The 17,488-nt window shown below is 44.2% G+C and overlaps 1 protein-coding gene across 15 annotated transcripts in view; it reads right to left on the bottom strand.

Moving 5' to 3' along the window:
* Nucleotides 1–17,488, bottom strand: part of PARD3 (par-3 family cell polarity regulator) — a 746,206-nt gene that overhangs the window by 245,626 nt on the left and 483,092 nt on the right. For 13 of the 15 annotated variants that reach the window (XM_075550306.1, XM_075550307.1, XM_075550310.1 and 10 more), the window contains one exon: nt 11,949–12,180. In XM_075550306.1, the coding sequence (XP_075406421.1) occupies nt 11,949–12,180 (232 nt within the window). Of the gene's footprint in view, nt 1–6,832; nt 6,964–11,948; nt 12,181–17,488 lie in introns of those variants that run through there. The other 2 variants (XM_075550311.1, XM_075550313.1) reach the window with 1 other exon arrangement.

Genomic DNA, 17,488 nt, shown 5'->3' with positions numbered 1-17,488 from the left:
CACACACTCACTCACACACACACACTCACACACACACTCACACACACACACTCACACACACACACACTCACACACTCACACACACACACACACACACACACACTCACACTCACACTCACACACACACTCACACACACACGTCGTCGTCGTGACCAACTTTCTGCAGTAGGAAACACCACCACAATAGAAGGTGTAGAGAGACCTGAGCACCAATTAAAAGGAGAGAAGAGGATTTTGCAATATCCTTTTTTTTTTGCCAGTATAATGCCTGAGTCTTACAGGATGATTCTTCTGAAGAACAAGGCATCAAAGAAAGGGAAAGCAACGGAAATGACGTAGGAACGAAATTAAAGGTAAGGTTCAAAATCTATGTGTGTTAGCACCCACAATACCAGGTGGACTGTGGGAATCTGTTTCTTCGTGCCCTGCAATAGCAATGTCACTTTAAAAACTGCGTTCCATAAAAATAAGTAAATAATGATTAAATTTTTTTAAATTAAATTTAAAAAATTTTAATGCATTCCAAAACAACCTTGGCTTCCATGCAAATTCTTCTGGCAGCATCACCGACCAGAGGAAAATCTAGAGACACAGCTGACTCAGCAGACTGGTCACCGGCCTGGCTTTGGAGGTTAATCAGTAACAAAAGTCAGCACAGCTCTTTGAAGCTACGGCTGGGTAAGCTTGGTGAGCGACTCTAACCTCTTCCAATTTTTGTTTTAGTGTCTTCATTTGTAACATGGAGAATAAAGCAGCACCAAGCGTTAAGGGCTATTCCGAGGACCCTCCAGGATAAAGGTGCGCCTATCCCGAGATCAATCCCACCAGGGAGGTAGGTGCTCCTTAGAACCACCAACCACAGGCGATCAAAAGGGATGCCTTTGCCTGGGATACAGCTCCTCAGGGCGGTGAGAGAGAAGTCCCAGGAGGTGGGAAAAGGGAGGGAAGAGGGGGATGGAAGCAGTAGACCCAAGTGGGAGCAGTGCTGGGCCATTGCGGACACTGCAATCCCTGTCCCAAATCAAACTGTGTGCGGAGCGTTTAAGAGAGAGGCAACTAGCTCTGTACAGGAACCCAAGTCTACTCTGATACACATGGAGTCACCAACCACCGTAGTTAAGGAGAAAGCACACACTCCACTCCGCCGCCCATTGGTCACACAGGGTATCTGCAAGCTGCCCACCGGTGTAGTCTTTAAAGGATGCCTGTCACAAGCAGTTGCTGGTAATGCTTTTAAACCAGAAAACCAAGAGTCTAACTTAGTATTGGGGCAGAAAGCCTTGGGGATGAGGAAGACACCATTGGGGGGAGGGGGGGTGAACATGTATTCCTGAGTTACATCTGCGGTCCCCTTGACCATGTAGCTCCCAGCCTGAAATGTGAGAAGTGCCCTAAAGAAAACCTTAATTTTGAAAGAATATCATTTTTTGCAAGCAGAAAGGAATACAGAGCACTCCTATCACTTATGATCATTAACAACAACGGGCACGGTCAGCTCAATAACCTGTCAAAGAACATGATTTGACCTGAGAGAATATGACAGGGGCTGTTCTTTGGAAACGGTCTCTTCATCACTGTCATGGACGTGTATGTGACGCAGGGCTCTGGGTGGGCATGCCACCACCTGCCAAAGACAGGGACACCAGCATTAATTTCCCTATAGGATCACTCATCATGAGTTATGAAATTAAACCAGGAAGCAATCCCTCTCAGATCATTATTGACTCTAGTACTTTTATATATGCATTTACTCATTCCTGATTGGCTTCGTGTGGATTTTTTCAGAAGATGACCAGCAGGGAAGTGGTTGGAATTGAAGCTAGTAGGGAATCCGCGATGTCACAAGAGGAAGAAGTCATCCAGTTGCTAGAGTAGATTCAGACTCAAGGTAACCTAATTTGCATCATCATAAAACTCTGTAAGATTTTCCATGGAGAATTTATATGGAAATAGATTGCCAGTACCTTCTTCCCAGGGGGCTCTAAGTGGACTCAAATTGCCTACCATTAACTAGCTGGCAAGGATTTAACCCTTTGTGCCACCCAGGAACCAGGGAAAGGGGAAGGCAGCCACATGGAGTACTATCAGCTCCTTGAGCAGTGTGGACAACTGGAGCTGGCAAACTGTCCGAGAGGTGTGACAGTGTAGTGCTTTCAACCCGTATGTGAGAGGGATGTCCAGCATTAAGCTGCACATGCCGACATCAGTGGGTCTGCGTGGAATGTGAGCTGGTGCAGCTATGACCCAGGATAGCTGTCTTCTGCTTTGAGGACTCTTTTGAACAGTAAGGGTACCAAGCTGATGCTTAGGGCTAGAAGCTGTGGGCGGTAGGGCTGGGTATTCCTGCCAGCTTCCTGTGGTCACAGTTTGGGGCTTGCTACAAAGATGTGTCATTCATGGGTAATTCCAACTAGCCCAGGCAGAGAAAATGAATTACCTTCATGGCACCTTAAAAAGCGGTTGAGCCTAGAGCTGACTGCTAGGCTGGAAGATAGCAGGTGCACTGGTGGGCTATGAGCATCTACTCTGTGCCAGCCCCGCTTCCAGAGCCACAGAAGGGGAGAAAAGGGACAAAAGCCTAAGTCTTGGTCAGGTTATTCTCCAGTCAAGTGCACAGAACACATCAGCCATTTTCCTGGTGAATTCAAAGGAGAAAGACAATGTGAAAAGTGGGAGGGAGGACAATTTGCAACTTCTGGAAGGCACCCTTGAAAAGCGGTTATGTGAGAAAAGGGGTTAAAGATGGACAGCACCAACCATCTAGATACCTGAGAAAAGAAAGTCAGGGAGGAGGAATGAGCAAGGGCAAAGGCGGGACCTCAGAGGGCTACCATGTCTGAGGATGACCAAGGAGCCCAGTGGAGACTCCGTGGTGTCCAGGAGGAAAAGGTCGTAGGGAATGAGGGAGGGGGGGCAAACAAATCCTTTAGGGACCCCATAGGTGACTCTAAGATTTTAAATTTTCCTCTGAATGACTTCTGTCTTTTATGAGACTTCAAAGAGGAGGGAATTTGGATGGCTTCCATTTTACTTAAATCAGGTCTTCTGGATGAAGACTACACAGTTGGGAACAAGGGTAGAAGCCTGGAGAACAGTCGGAGTCTCTCTCTCTTTCTTTCTCTCTCTCTCTCTCTCTCTCTCTCTCCAAAGTGAGGAAAGAGGGGTTGGGAAGCCAGTAGCTGCCGTGGAAGTGGTGAAAAGTAAACAGTGGTGGGGTCCTAGTTATGCTTGAAAGCAGAGCTGAAGGTTTCTGTTTTTGTGTGACACCAGATTGAGGGTTGGGGGCAGAGCACAACCCTTAGATGTTGGCTCCAACAACTGAAAAAAAATTAAAAGCTGGGGAGCAGCGATGATGTGAGAAAGGGCAGACAGAGTTCAGAAGGGAAAGCCAAGTGCTTTAGGGGAGAGCATGCTACGTTTCAAACGCCTGACAGATAAGCTAGCAAACCTGGCAAGAACTTGGCTAGATCTACAAATCTTCTAGATTCTGGGATGCAGAAAAGATGCCCGGGCTAGAGATGCAATATTTGGAATCATGAGCACTTAGATGAAATGTAGAGCTCCAAGGATTGAGAGAGTGATTTAATAATCTCTGGTTTTTGAGGACATGAAAATCCAGTGTTAATGAAAATAGAAAAAGAAGAGAGCTAAGAACTGGGCACTCAAATACCTGAAGGACAGACAAGGAACAACAACAAAGTCAGCAAAGAAAATGGAAGAGCAGTGGACAGAGAAGGAGGAGCATCAGGATCCAGCATCAGGTAACCACAAGGAAGAGGCATTATCAGGAAGCTGAGATCTACCAGTGGACCCTGGAGGGAAAGAACCACACACTGACTAGTGCAGACGTCACTGAGGACGTGGGGGGGAGCAGGTCTTATGGAGGGGCAGGTGACGAAGGCTTCATTGAAGTTTGTCCAAGAGAGAATGGAAACACGGATCTAGTAAACACATGCAAATCTATCAAAGAGTTTGCTGTGAAGAGCGGAGAGAACATGAGAGGATAGTGGGAGGAGCAGGCAGGATTATAAGAGTTTTCTCCAAGAAGGAAGAAGTCACAGCATGGTCTGGTCAGGGGGGTGAGCCAGTAGACAGACAAGCGCGGAGATGTAGGAGAGAGAGCAAGGCGCTGCTGGAGCTCTGTGCCATAAGAAGCTACACCAGCTTTAGGGACTTGGTCTTCGCTTAGAGCATGTGTGCTCATGCGTCCTGGCAGGAGCTGGGGAATGCAAATGGGAAAGCGAACCAGACACGTGGGTTTTTCATTATAATATGAAACACAATCCAATGTCCATCTTCGGTTTCTAAGTTGGCTATTATTAAACACAGGTCAGAAGAAAACCAACCAACATTCAATTCTGGAAGAGGTCACCTCCCCGGTGAATTCTTTCAAAAGACTGGTTGACAGAATAAAACAATTACATGTATATAATCGCTTGCGGCTTGATAACACAATTCAGAGTAGCGTATACTTGATCCACTACATTTAATGCAAAAGACTCCATGGAGCCCCTAATAGCAACAACAAAAAACACCTTCCAAGAGAATACTTACAATCTATGTTGTGGCGAATGTCATTAGCTGGGCCCATCATCCGGTGCGTTTCTCAATGATATGATAGTATTTATTTACCCTGTGTTATATTAGAGAGTGAATAGTCACTAGCCTTCAATTTTCACATCAATTGCAGAAAATGGTTCCATTTTCCACACTGCCTGGAATTGAAATTGACTTAGCATCTCCGAACTGTCAAGAAATGTCTTTTGTGAAAAGGTTTGCTTTACAGAGACTATAAAGTAGGTGTCATCCTTGACACTCCCGTGCTCTATTCATGCAGTTGGTCTCTGGGAAAGGAGAGGGAAAGAGCGCCGGGAAAGGTCTCAGAAGCTCAGCCGTCATGCTTCATGCCTCCTCTGGCTGCCTCTGCAGTCAATGTCGGGGCCGTGGATGTCAGAGGTTCTCTGTTTAAAACTGCTAACAGGGAAAATGAGAATACAAGAATAGGATAGCCGCTACCCAAGGCTTATCTTGGCTAATCAGTCAGCCTGACACTTAGTTTCTTGGTTTATGAACATTTATTTCTGCTTCCGTTCAAATTAAAAACAGCATACAATGAGTCCTCTGGATTCACAAATCCGTAAGTTATTCCAAGCAATCTCAGGCTATGCGCATCTATAGACAGAAACGTCCTCTGTCCAGGTGACAAGTAAGGAAACACATAACACGAATCTCTTCCCAAGCCGCCCTTCCTCCCAACTGGGGAATTCTGCAGTAGGGCCACTAAGAGCAGAATCAGCTCCATGCCAGTGGGTTGAGCAAGAGCATTTGCATTTCCTTTCGGTAGGAAGACCCTTCTATTTAGGAAGCGCAGGTGGCATGTTGTAATGTTGTTACTTCTTGGGCTGCTAACCTCAGGTCAGCAATTCAAAACTCCCAGCCTCTCCACGGGAGAAAGGTGAGGCTTTCCACTGCTATAGAGTTAAATTCTGAGAAACTCACAGGGGCAGTTCTAGGCTGTCCTAGCAGGTTGCTCTGAGTCGACATCCACTCACTGGCAGTAAGTTTGGTTTGGGTGCATACAGGGCTATGTGCTCACCTGCTAACCACCAGCGAGGCGGTTTAAGTCACCCACTGTGTGCCCTAGATTGTTGACAGAGTATATAAGATGGCGTTTGTGTTGCCAGGGAGAGCATGATTTTGTTAATCCACCTTAGGCCCGAGCCATAAACAATGAAGTGCTGGTGTTTCTGAGATGAGCAAACACCGTGATGTTTTGTTTCCTGTCTATCATGGAGGCACTGGGCTCTTTGTTTGCTGGGGTGGGGGCTTAATATCAGACTGCCAGCTGATAATAAGTCAGAGTAGCTGGAAATCCTTCTCCCAAACATTCAGTGCAATTCTGAAATGCTCTTTATTAAATGGTTCCAGTTCCTCCCGCTTCACATTTATTTTTTAATTAGGATGCAATTCTAACATTCTCAGGAAATTGTGCTAACTAAAGGCAGTCAATCTTTGGCTGATATCCCCAAGGGTGGTGGATTATGTAGGGAGGGGGCGTTAGAACTTCACACAAAGCAGGCAGTTTTATGTTTCAATAAGGGACAGGCTGAGTTCCACCTGGACCCTTTGGACCTGAATCTGGATCTGCGCTAGAACCCTTGGCCAGGCGGACTTTCCAGAAACAATTAGGAACTGCGTGCTCTGAATCCACGTGGTCTCAGCAAAACCATCTGGCAAACTGTCTCTGCTCTTCTTGCACTGGAAGAACTGACTGATTCAACCAACCCAGAGGCCAGAGGCTTATTTTACGAACATCCTCCCCATCCCACCACTCTAACCCATGGAGATTCAAAGCTAACCTTCACCCAGAAGTACAAAGTAGGCTCTTTGCCTAGCAACCTCTCTGCCTTTCTTCACAGCTTACCACCTCCCCTCCGCTAACCCTGCTCCCCTGCCTCCGGCTTACACAGCAGAACTAAACCGATGGTGGTACTCCCCGTGATTTTGGTAACACAGATTCTGACAGCTGACTGATGCATGCTGATGCTGTCTGAATACAACAGCAGCTAAAACCGTTTTCCACCACGAGGAGGGGTTAATAAAGAACGATGGCAGAAAACAGATGGGGGGAAGAGTGGGAAGAGAGAGAGAGAGAGAGCACCACCCCCCACCTCTACATTTTCAAGCAGTAATTGAAACCCCCAAACTTAAGATCAAGATCAAAAAGTTCCAATTTAATGACCATGGACATGACTAAACCATCAGAACCAAAAAAACAAAACCGGTTGATGTCGTAAACAAAATTTGTCAAAAGCCACTAGGAATTCAGCAAAAGTACATTTATTGTTTGGTTTTTAAACACAAAGACGAGACAGAACAGAAACCACTGTGCCGTGTACGCTGCTCAGACATTTTTGAGTCTGGGTTCGTGTTCACCTCTTCTGGGGCTTCGGTTTGGCACTGCTAAACGAGAGACACGGCACACACACACGTTAGTGAGAACACGGAAGGACAGCAGCGGTCATATCTGTTCGCTTCGCACTCAAAAGCCTTGTGCTGGGCTGGGCTGGGCGACTCGAAACTACAAACTGCACGTTGCCTAATCTAACCGGGCTCGTTGTGCTCTGAAAAGGGTAAAGGGTCCACAAAGGAAATGATGGGGGGCATCCATCCAGTTTCCCCCAAACCAGGTTTCCAAGGAAATGATCCACTGCCTCTTGCAGAATGGAAACAAACAAACAAAAAAAAAAAATGTTGCAGGGACTCAGGCAATCTTTTTTAAGGTATTTGGAGGATTCCATGTGAACGGCAATCGTGCACCCCTGACTTTGTTCTAGCTTTCTGCCACGCTAAGCTCTGACCTCTCCCCTGTGAACAACGCCACTGGCTGAAGCTGAGTAGGGCATCGTCCCATCACCAAGCTAAGCAACGTTACTTTGAGAGGCAACTCAGCCAACGCCCGCTCTGGTTAGTAAGTACAGTGATACCAAAGGACACCTCAAAACTCCCTGCCACCGAGGCCATGCTGACACCTAAGCCATCCTACACGACAGGGCAGAGCTGCCCCTGAGGCTGTGACAGTTCACAGGTATAGAAAGCCCTGTCTTTTTCCTGAGCGGGGGCCTGATGGTTTACAACTACCGACCTTCAGAATTTCAGCCTAAGTAGTAACCACCAGAGCTCCTAAACTATACCTATTTCACTGAGAAGGAAAAAGGGGGGGGCACATGATCTCACATTCTATCTGGTTGGATACTCTGGACCACAGGATGTCATTGTCACGTTGGCTTTTGAATGTAGACATGGCATCTACGGGGGAAGCTGGAGGCTTCGTAATGCTGTTTTCTTTCAACCCCGCTCCTTGAAAACATTCACCAAGAGCTCTCCCTCCTGGAACGTGGATCCGTAGCTCCCTCCCTAGGGACAGGTTTGTGTAACTGCAGAAAGATTCCCTGGGATTACATTTCAACCGCCAAGTGTCAGGCAGTCTGCACAGACGCAGGTCCCAAACTCCACATTCCCCTCAGCTGTGTTTGCAGCACCAGTTGATGACCAGTTGATGAGGCTGCTCTCCCTGTTAGGTAAGCAGGGCCAGGTCCCTCTGCAATGAGGCAGTTTAATGAGGGCCGCAGGAGTTTCTGAGGTGCCGGGATGGAGCGCTGGTGGCACCACGCTCAAGCACCCAGGAAAAGAGGTGCGACAGCAGGAGCCTGGGAAGAGGACAGGCTTGGGTGGAGACCCTCTGCCTTGGCTCCACGCTGCCCTGTAGAGATGCCATGAGCTCAGTAGCGATGGGCTTCATTTGTTTTGCCCTCTGCTCTTTCACTTATGGATTTGGTCTGTGGGCTAAGGAAGACGTATGTACAGGGAGAAATGACTACAAGCATAAACTACTTTCCATTGGTTATTTGACTTCTTACAGAGTTAAATCTGTGATTTAAAAAACTCGTATTCAGGCGGCTTTTGCACTTCGTATGCTCCATAATTTATAAACAGAGGAGAGATTCAGATGACTCACAGCACTCTCGCCCAGAGTTGTTTATCAATAATTAAATTATTTGTGGGCTGGGGGGCTCACCGTTCAATGTGTTAAGTTGAAAAGCATGTCATCGGTGAATGCAAATGAATAGAACCGCCCTACTCAACCCACCATGGGCTCCTGAGATCCAGGGTTTTAAATGTGGCCCATCTACTTGGCTCACCTCAAAGTTTATCAAAATCCACAGCCAACCTCCCGTGGCAATGGTGGCCCTGGGGGTGGGAGCTGGAGAGGCTGTTTTCAAAGAAAAGAAAATCTTTTTCCAAATGCTGGAGAGTGAGGCTCCCGGCAGCTAATGCGCCTTATCCTTCTCTGTTAGTTCACGGAATCAAAACCAGAAACACACACACACACAACCTGCTTTATCAAACTCTTGGTCGACACTGGGCACCCACTGAACGAACTCCCTTACTGCCCTACCTGTACCAAGAACAGCCCGAGGGCACTTCAAACAAACAAGTTTATGGAAACATCCCCTGGTCTTCTCATTCCATGTTTCCACAAACTTTTGGATAACCTGTCTTACAAGAACACACCTGTTCTAATTATCCCATCTAAGACCACCCTAATCCCCTTAAAAGAAGAAAGGGAAAGTTAAGAGACTAAATTCGAGCATGGTTTAAAAATACATGCATGAGTAGATTTAAAACAAAAAAAAGGAATCATCTTTACCAGTCTCAAAAAAAAAATCAGTCCCAGTATGTATGAAAAGCAGTTTTAAAAAATGCTGTTGAAAATCTAGCGACATTTTTGGAGCCAGCTCAAGTACTAAGGACAGGTAATAAAGGCATGAGAGATGATGGGCCCCGGGGAAACAGAAAGCTTATCTATGTTGACGAGGGTGTGTCAGGGACAGCATCTGGAGAGCCTGAAGACATCGCCAAGTCTCCACGGCAGTGTGCTGGTCTCACGGCCCACTCTCCGGGGAAAGCAGCTCTGTTGAGCGGAGTGCATCGGCTCCCAGGGGGTGAATATTTCAGCCCTGGCTGATCTCAGGTTTCCAGTATGGTGTCACGGGATTAGGAAGCCACACCACCACATCGTAGATGCATCGTGCAAAAACAAAACGCACCAGGATCCGCAAGGGGATACGATAGCAACTGAGGTAGCGATGCGGTTTGCACCATGAACTACTGCCGATTGTAATACAACCCACTCGATTTTAAATCGTGGCTTTGTATCGCCTGATCCGTTGGCAAAATCTCCAAAATTTTCAAAATTGGCTCTCATCTGGCCACGTAGATCAGCTCCGGAAAAGTATGGATTCCATGTATTCAGGAGAGCATGACCATCTGTGAGTCTGTCATTGTTAAATAAATAGGACAGCCATTCCTAAACTGCTGGGAGAAAGTTACGCTCCATCTGAAACGGAAACTTTCAACGACGACCTCAGAACACAGAGGTCGGTTTTCCATGAGGAGGTAAGCCCTGAGGACTGCAGACAGGTGCCCTCTGTCCCACAAGCCGCTTCCACTACAGGCCACAGGTTGTCTAGAAAGGCCGATCTAGGGAAAATGCCACCTGGTGTTTCACAGGACTTTTAGCAGGAAGGGGAACAAGAGTTACAAGCTTGGGAATAATATAAATTTCCCCCACTGGTATCACCAGCGAAAATCTTTGGGCTTCTATTGTTCAGGCATCGACTTATTCTTTTGGACTTGCAATCACACCCCGAAAGGGGGTGTGAGTCTAATTCTAAAAGGTTTAATTTTCATCGATGTTATTATTCTATGACAAGAACAGAATCCTGTATCTATCAGCTAAATGTTAGCTACTGAAGAACACTAACAACTAAGCCTTTTGCTTAGTTTTGGAAACAGGACTGCTAAAATTCACCTGCATTAAGTCTCTAGGGAGGCCTCCCTCCCCACCCTGTCTTCTCCCATTTGCAGAAGACCCACACTGAAAATACAGAGTCTCACTGCCATCAAGGTGATGTCGACTCCTCGCGACCCCAGACCATAGCAGGCAGTTCATACACATTTCCGTGTGCACACATAGGACACAGGTTTTCATTGATGGGCAGCAGACTTATTCCAGGGCGCGATGTAAGTGCCGGTTTAGGAGCTGTCAGTTTCCTTATAGAAAACGACAAGCCCCCGAGGTAATCAAGAACCCGAAACATCGTGGCAGTCAGACCAAGTTCACCCCCTAAGTGTCCCTGGGCATAGACTATAACGAAGAAAGATGATCGGACTGAAAAAGGCATTCCAAGGAGGCAGAATATAAGAAAGCAAACACGAAGGAAAAAACTACAAATCCACAACTCTTCTGAAGCATTCGAGACTAGAATCCAATGCGATGTCCATGAACAATAACCCCTGCGACTTCACAGGCCAGGTTTTGTGCAATCTCTTCCTCTCCTTCGTTTACTTTTCGCCTGCACTTTAACCAGCCATCACAGCATACACCTGCTGTGTTGTGGAATGTGCAAGCTACGTCATGATATTTCCAGATCTGACTTAGCTACCGTGCCCCGAGTTACGGAGGTCAACCTAAGGCTTACCAAGCAAAACAGTCTAGGAAAGCAAAAATGCTCATCCGCGTTTAACCGTTACCAAAAAGAACAAAGTTCAAACAAAGGGACCCATACTGAAGACATGGCTGTTTTTTCCTTTTTCTCTTCAGGAGTCAAGTGGCTGTGCTGTTCCCAGTTCAAGCCATCCTCTTGATACGTTTAGGGGTTTAATTTATGGAGCAATCAAGCAAGGTTTACATGTAACATTAAATGCCTGAATATTATAAATCGCCTTCGATGAACATTTATGGGAGAATTTCGGTGTAACTTCTGAACAACTTGACACGTTTATTGTAGAGCAATGATTTGTAAAAAAAAATGATATGCTAAGTAATCCTAGATTATAATTTAGGGACACAAAAACAACTGTCAAGAAACAGCCAGAGACTCTGCCTAATGAAATCTTTTCAGACCGAAGTAATAAGTATTAAATTAATCAACACAGCCTAATTGAAGCTCTATTTGTAACCTTTTTTTTATTAGACTTGTTATTAATGAACCTTTAAATGCTACCACTAACTTGAGCTCTATGTTAAATTTAAATAATGAATCGTTGTTCACTCACCAAAAAAAGCGCAAACATTGCTTTAATCACCCTTTTCTCAATGGGGCTTTTGCTCTTCTGCACAGCTAAAATACAGACGTGTCCTCCTCCTTCCTCTTGCCAACTGATTTACATGGTTGGCAAGATATCATCCTGAAGGCTGCTAAAATGGTTTGAAACCATAAAGTGAAATGCTTCAGAAGAGAAAGGAAAGTAGCCAAGAATGGGAAGTATACAAGCGTTCTGATTGACGTTGAACATACTTTCCGGCCTGTGCATTTAGTACCTCTTTGAACTTCACACTCAGAAGCTTAGGTTGTCCCAGGTGGGACTGGCGAAGTCCTTACCTGAACATGTCTCCCAAGCCCTTCAACATTCCTTTCTTGGCTTTGATTTTGTCCTTTTCTTTGTCTCTGTCTTTCTTTTTCTCTTTTGCAGTCTTGTCTTTTCTCCGGTCACTCTTATCTCCTTTTTCTTGGTTTCCATTCATCTGTCTCTCCAGGGAGTGAGAAGGGTGGTCACTGGCTGTGGATACAGACTCTCGCCCGGATCTTGAACTTTCTTCTGTGTCTTCTTCCACTTGCAGAGTGAAAAATGAAAAGGAAGATGAAAAGATACGAACAGTGAACACCACCATCAAAAATAAGGAAGCTCAAGTACATGGAGGGATTTATTTTCCCACATCTCCCCAACCAAACTCTACTGCAATCTGGCCAGCAACAGGGATCACACAGCTGTGTGACAGAACCAGAACGAAGATGGACAAGGATAAATACCACACTCGAGGAGATTCCTACTTAAAGATGATGTGTCAACCAGGAGAAGCACCCTCGCTGGGCTCCGACTGAGTCATCATCGAGATCTCCACCCTACAAGGGACTTATTCCTGGAAGGACCAGTGGGAACTCCTTACGCAAAGCGGGCCCTTTGGGTCCTGGTCTCCCATCTTTGCAAAATGCGAACAAAACAAGCACCTCTATCCAAAGCGCTTCCTTCCCTGCGGTGTGAGCAGTTAATGTGTCTGCGCTAGGCTCCCTTTATTTTCCTAAACGTGCCATTAGCCAGTGAGTATACCAATGTCCATGCAAGGGCATCCTTCCTTGGGAACCCACACAGGTACATTTGTGATTTCTGCACATTGAACAAGATTAGGTTTTTGTTCTATTTTGTTTTGCATTTAAAGTTAGTTATAACAGATCTGGACAACCTTTGTAATTCTTTTATTGCCATTACATATTGCTAACACCATAATTAAATGCTATTATATATTCTAACCCTAGGCAATGACAGCTAAATAGAGGTTAACAGAGTTGTGAAAATGAGGAAAAATTAATAACGTCACTTCTCTGACCTTTGCAGGAAAAAAACCTATTTCGTGATAACAGTGTGTCATCGTTTGAACATCCCTTAGTTAATATATGGTCCAAGGGCTCTTCTACATCCCGAACTTTTTGGCATTTAAAAGAATCACAAGTAACTAAAGTAGGCTACCTTCTGCCAAAGGAACTTTAGGAATTGCTATATTAAATAGGAAGTATCAATATACATGGCCACAGACGTTCCCATACATCATTCCTGAGGCCAGTTATCTAAAGTTGTCTTTCAAATACAGCAAGAATTATTGTAGTGTCAGGTTAGCCTTTGAATTATGAGGTCATTCCTACCTCCTAATCTGCTCCCCCCTACCTGACTCCTACATCCACCATTACCACCAATATCAACCAATACAGTATCAGTCAGGGTTTCTGAGTTTCTTCTAAGAGAGCCAAGGTGCTTCCCAATCTTTCCCAAGAACCAAACTTCAAATTATGATAATCTATCTTCAAGGAACATTCTGTCTTTTCTGTTCAAAGAAAAGATTGCTCACATTAAGAGATACAATATATAAGATATAATAAGCCGATAAAGACAGTTCTGATATCTAAATTTTCTCTTATGAAGCCCTACAATTCTGAGGAAAGATTCTCAAAGAATGGCATAGTAGTGGTCAAGTAATATTGCTGTTGTTTTTAATGCCAGAAATTAGCATTTTAAAAAGGTTGAGAATTGCTTTTTTCTTGACAAAGTTGGAAAGAAAAAGAAAGAAAGAAAGAAAGAAAGAAAGAAAGAAAGAAAGAAAGAAAGAAAGAAAGAAAGAAAGAAAGAAAGAAAAAGAAAGAAAGAAAAACACATTTCACTTCCCAGTAGACTGGGTAACAATGGCATGGCACCTACTCAGAAAGTCACTGAAAATCAGAGTCTAATTTCTTCCATTTGTTGTTGAGGATACAGAGCTCAGAAGACCTTTGGAACCAGAACGTTCGGATCTGCTGCTCCTTCTACTGTTAGACTATCACATAGTTGGCCTTCGCTAAGACCTTCACGCCCTTCCTTGATCAACTCGGTTTGTTAGTACTTAATTCTAAGCTTTATACAATAATCTATCATCTGGTCACTATCCATTTGCCCAGAAGATAATTCCAGCAGCCAGCACAACATTTCAGAAATCTACTGGCAGTCCTGTGTGAACATCTAACTCTGTGACTTGCAGCTTATAATAAAGAAATCACTCAAGAAGCCAGCTCCTGGATGTACAGCGCCTCTAGGACTGGCATGGCTTTGCTCTCAGCTGCCTTTGAGTCTTCGGACTCATGCCAGCCTCGTGCCCAACGGAGTCGGAGCCTTGTGAATCGTAAGGTTTTCACTGGCTGACTGTTCAGACGCCGATGACCAGATCTTTCTTTCTCTCTGAGGTGTTTCCATCTGGAAGCACTGTTGAAACGGCTCAGTCTAAGAACCACATGCTTCACTTCCCAGGGTCTCAGGTGCTACTCTTGCTTCAAAGGATGGTGAAGCTTAAAAAACAACAACAACATTGTTTCTTTTCCTCTCTATCAGTCACTATAGAAACAGGAACTGTGCTAGTTTGCTAGAGGAAGTCAATTACAACATCCAGATGGGCAAGGTAGTGAAACTCTAATCGTTTTACAAATAAGAGCTGAGTTAGTCTATAATTTTTATATCTTATAAAACAGAGCAAGGAGAAACTATCCTGGCCAACTAGTCCACGAGTTGCAAGCCACTTCTCTTGGAAATGGACGCAGCTACAACTTGGAAATAATGGACTAAAGCTACAGAAAACAACACTCTGGAGTTCTTGAAACCCGTCTGCTAGTAAGTGGAAGTTAAATAAAGGACATTAGTTTAAAATAAAAATTTTTTTAATGTTTTAACTTCCTACCTGGAAAGTTCATTGTACCTATACTTTCACAGCTCTATGGATAACACTTTCTCCTGCTATGTGGACTTCTCCTAGGGCATGATTCTGTGTGTTTCCCCAGACTCGGAGGTCCTAAAATCAGCCAGGCATCAATGGTGATTTCAACAAAGAAACTATTGGTCAGACTTGACTCATGACTTTATCCCTACAGGGCAACCTTTTATCCAGTCCCTAAGTACTCCATCCTCGAGACTCAGAATATGACTGTTCTCCCCTCATAAAGCTGCACACGACTAGCTGCAACTCAGTGCTCTAACACCGAGGAGGCCCTCTCTATGTGGCTCAGCGCTAATCAGTTTCTGGCATGGTATCACATAGTCTTAGGCTATCATTGTTAGTCTTATAGGTACCGTCTAATGGATTTTATAACCCTTACAGAGTCTGAAATTATAAACAAAAAAATGAGCTCAGTAAATGTAAATGGCTTAGTCCTCCACGGCCCCATTATCATAAATCATGAATGGAAATATCAGTAGCAATTCTGCTAGTCTTCTGCCTAACAGTGTTGGCATTAGTACAAGGGGCATATGCCTGCTCTTGGCTGGGGAGCAGAATAAAGGCAGCGCCTCCACAACCAACTATAGACTGAACTTGGAATTGTTGCCAGGGCATTTTCTCATGCACAATCACTTTCTGGTACATGTAATGCAACTTATTTTCTAAACTGGGTGAAACGGAAAAAATATTAGTATTAACTCCTTTGTTAACTTTGGGTTGGATAACCTCACTTTACAGAAGCATAGCTCCAAGCTCCATTTCCTGCTCCAAGCAAGCGGGCTGTTCAAAATGACACTTGCACGTTTGAGGATTTTTAATGCTTATTCTGAACATTCCAATTTGGATAATGCTGTATCAAGGAAAATCTTCTGGGGGTGTGCTGATTTCATGAATCCCTTTGCATGCCAGCTAATTAAAAATATTTAGCAATATGTAGCTTCCTATATACAAACATAAGATGTTCTTTTAGAACATATTCTATATATGTCTCAAAATCTAAAATGACTTGAGAGAGAATAATAAGGCTCTCTCAAGTTCCCCTTAACTACATAGAAGTACTGTGATTTTTTTTTTCAAACCTTGAAGAAATTGGCCACAGGCTTTAATTTTTAACATGTACCAAAGGTAACCCATAAACTAGTCAATATCTCTTTTTAAGTTTTAAGGCCAGCCTTTGCACATTCAGTACTAGCAGGATAATAAGGGACACGCCAAACTTTTTGTCCTTTGAGGCTAAGAAATCACAGGAAGATGTTCATTAAACTTATTTTGCAAGTAGGAAATATTGCTTACTATAAGATGAATAAATGACTTGATCCATTGTGTTCACCCAGCAAGTTACAATGTAAAAACTAACCAACCATCTACATTTAGGTAAGTTACTCTTTAAAATGTTATGTAAATTTTTACTGTTCTTCTCTTTAATTTTGCTCATCTTTACAGATTGTTTGCTTTCCTTGAGCAGAGACTCTGCACTAAGAAAGACGATGCTCTCCAAGCAAAGGAAAATACCTATTTCTGACTAGCATTCCTGCTTCTTTTTGCCTGCACTAGGCACTAGACAATCAACTCCTTTCCCATGTGGTTACCTGAAGAGCTATACTTTCAAGTTTCTGTTTTTAAAAGACGGTCCTGTGTGAAGCTGCTTATTTCTCTTTAATGCAGCATAGTCATTCTGCAATTAAGATGTACCTAATTACCATGTTTTCAACAGATGCAAATGTAACTCCATTAAAATTCAAGTCCGTGTTACAAATTAAGCTACTCATTTCTGCAAGGTATCTTGTTAGACGGGTCACAAAGAAGTTTGCAAGAGATGCTTAAGGATGTGTGAAGGATGGGGCAGATAGGAGCTGTGAGTTTCAATGGACACTCAAAATTTCCTAGCTTTGGCCACAAATAAATACTCCTATCCAGTTGTCACCAACACTGTGCTGTCACAGGTTGATGCTAAGTCAGATGACCTACAGAAATATGTACATCTATGCATTGACAAGTGATGCGACTAGGGGGATGGCAATGATCATGTTTGGTTGTTTATTCCAAATCCATTCTTGGTCTCTTCTTTCTAATGGCCTTCTGATTTTGGTCATGACAGTAATCTGGCTCCAAGGGAGAATGCAATGAGTCTGGACTGACCTTTGGATGGTGTGCCCTTGTTGAGTAGTGAGTTGAAGGTTTTTAAACCAAGAACGACAGAAACAGGCAACGTGAAGGCGTAGTCTATACTTGGAGATATGATCCACTCCTTTTTCGCAGGTACTCTGAAAGTGCCATCAGGATGACACGACGTAAGGACAGGAGAGCAGGCAAAGCACCGCTCAGGTTGGGTCACTGATAATAAACCAATCCTGAAATCAACACCCCAGAAGCAGGCCACTTCTAAAATACAGTTCTATATGACAATATACATGGTTTAAGATTGTCATTTTAAATTTAGATGTTAGTATTCTAATAAGTACATTATCTAAGTCAACTTTGACAGCAGCGATGGGCTATCTACGGTATCATCCATCACAGTGTAAGATTCAGCAGTCAGGTCCCCGGAACCATGTTCCCAGATTTAAATGTGTTCAGTAGGAATAAGCGGAAATACAAAACGAGCATCTAACAACATATGACTACTCATTC

Source organism: Tenrec ecaudatus, chromosome 5, assembly GCF_050624435.1.
Source record: "Tenrec ecaudatus isolate mTenEca1 chromosome 5, mTenEca1.hap1, whole genome shotgun sequence".
NCBI classification, from domain to species: Eukaryota; Metazoa; Chordata; class Mammalia; order Afrosoricida; family Tenrecidae; genus Tenrec; species Tenrec ecaudatus.
This window is presented reverse-complemented; position numbering and strand designations above follow the sequence as displayed.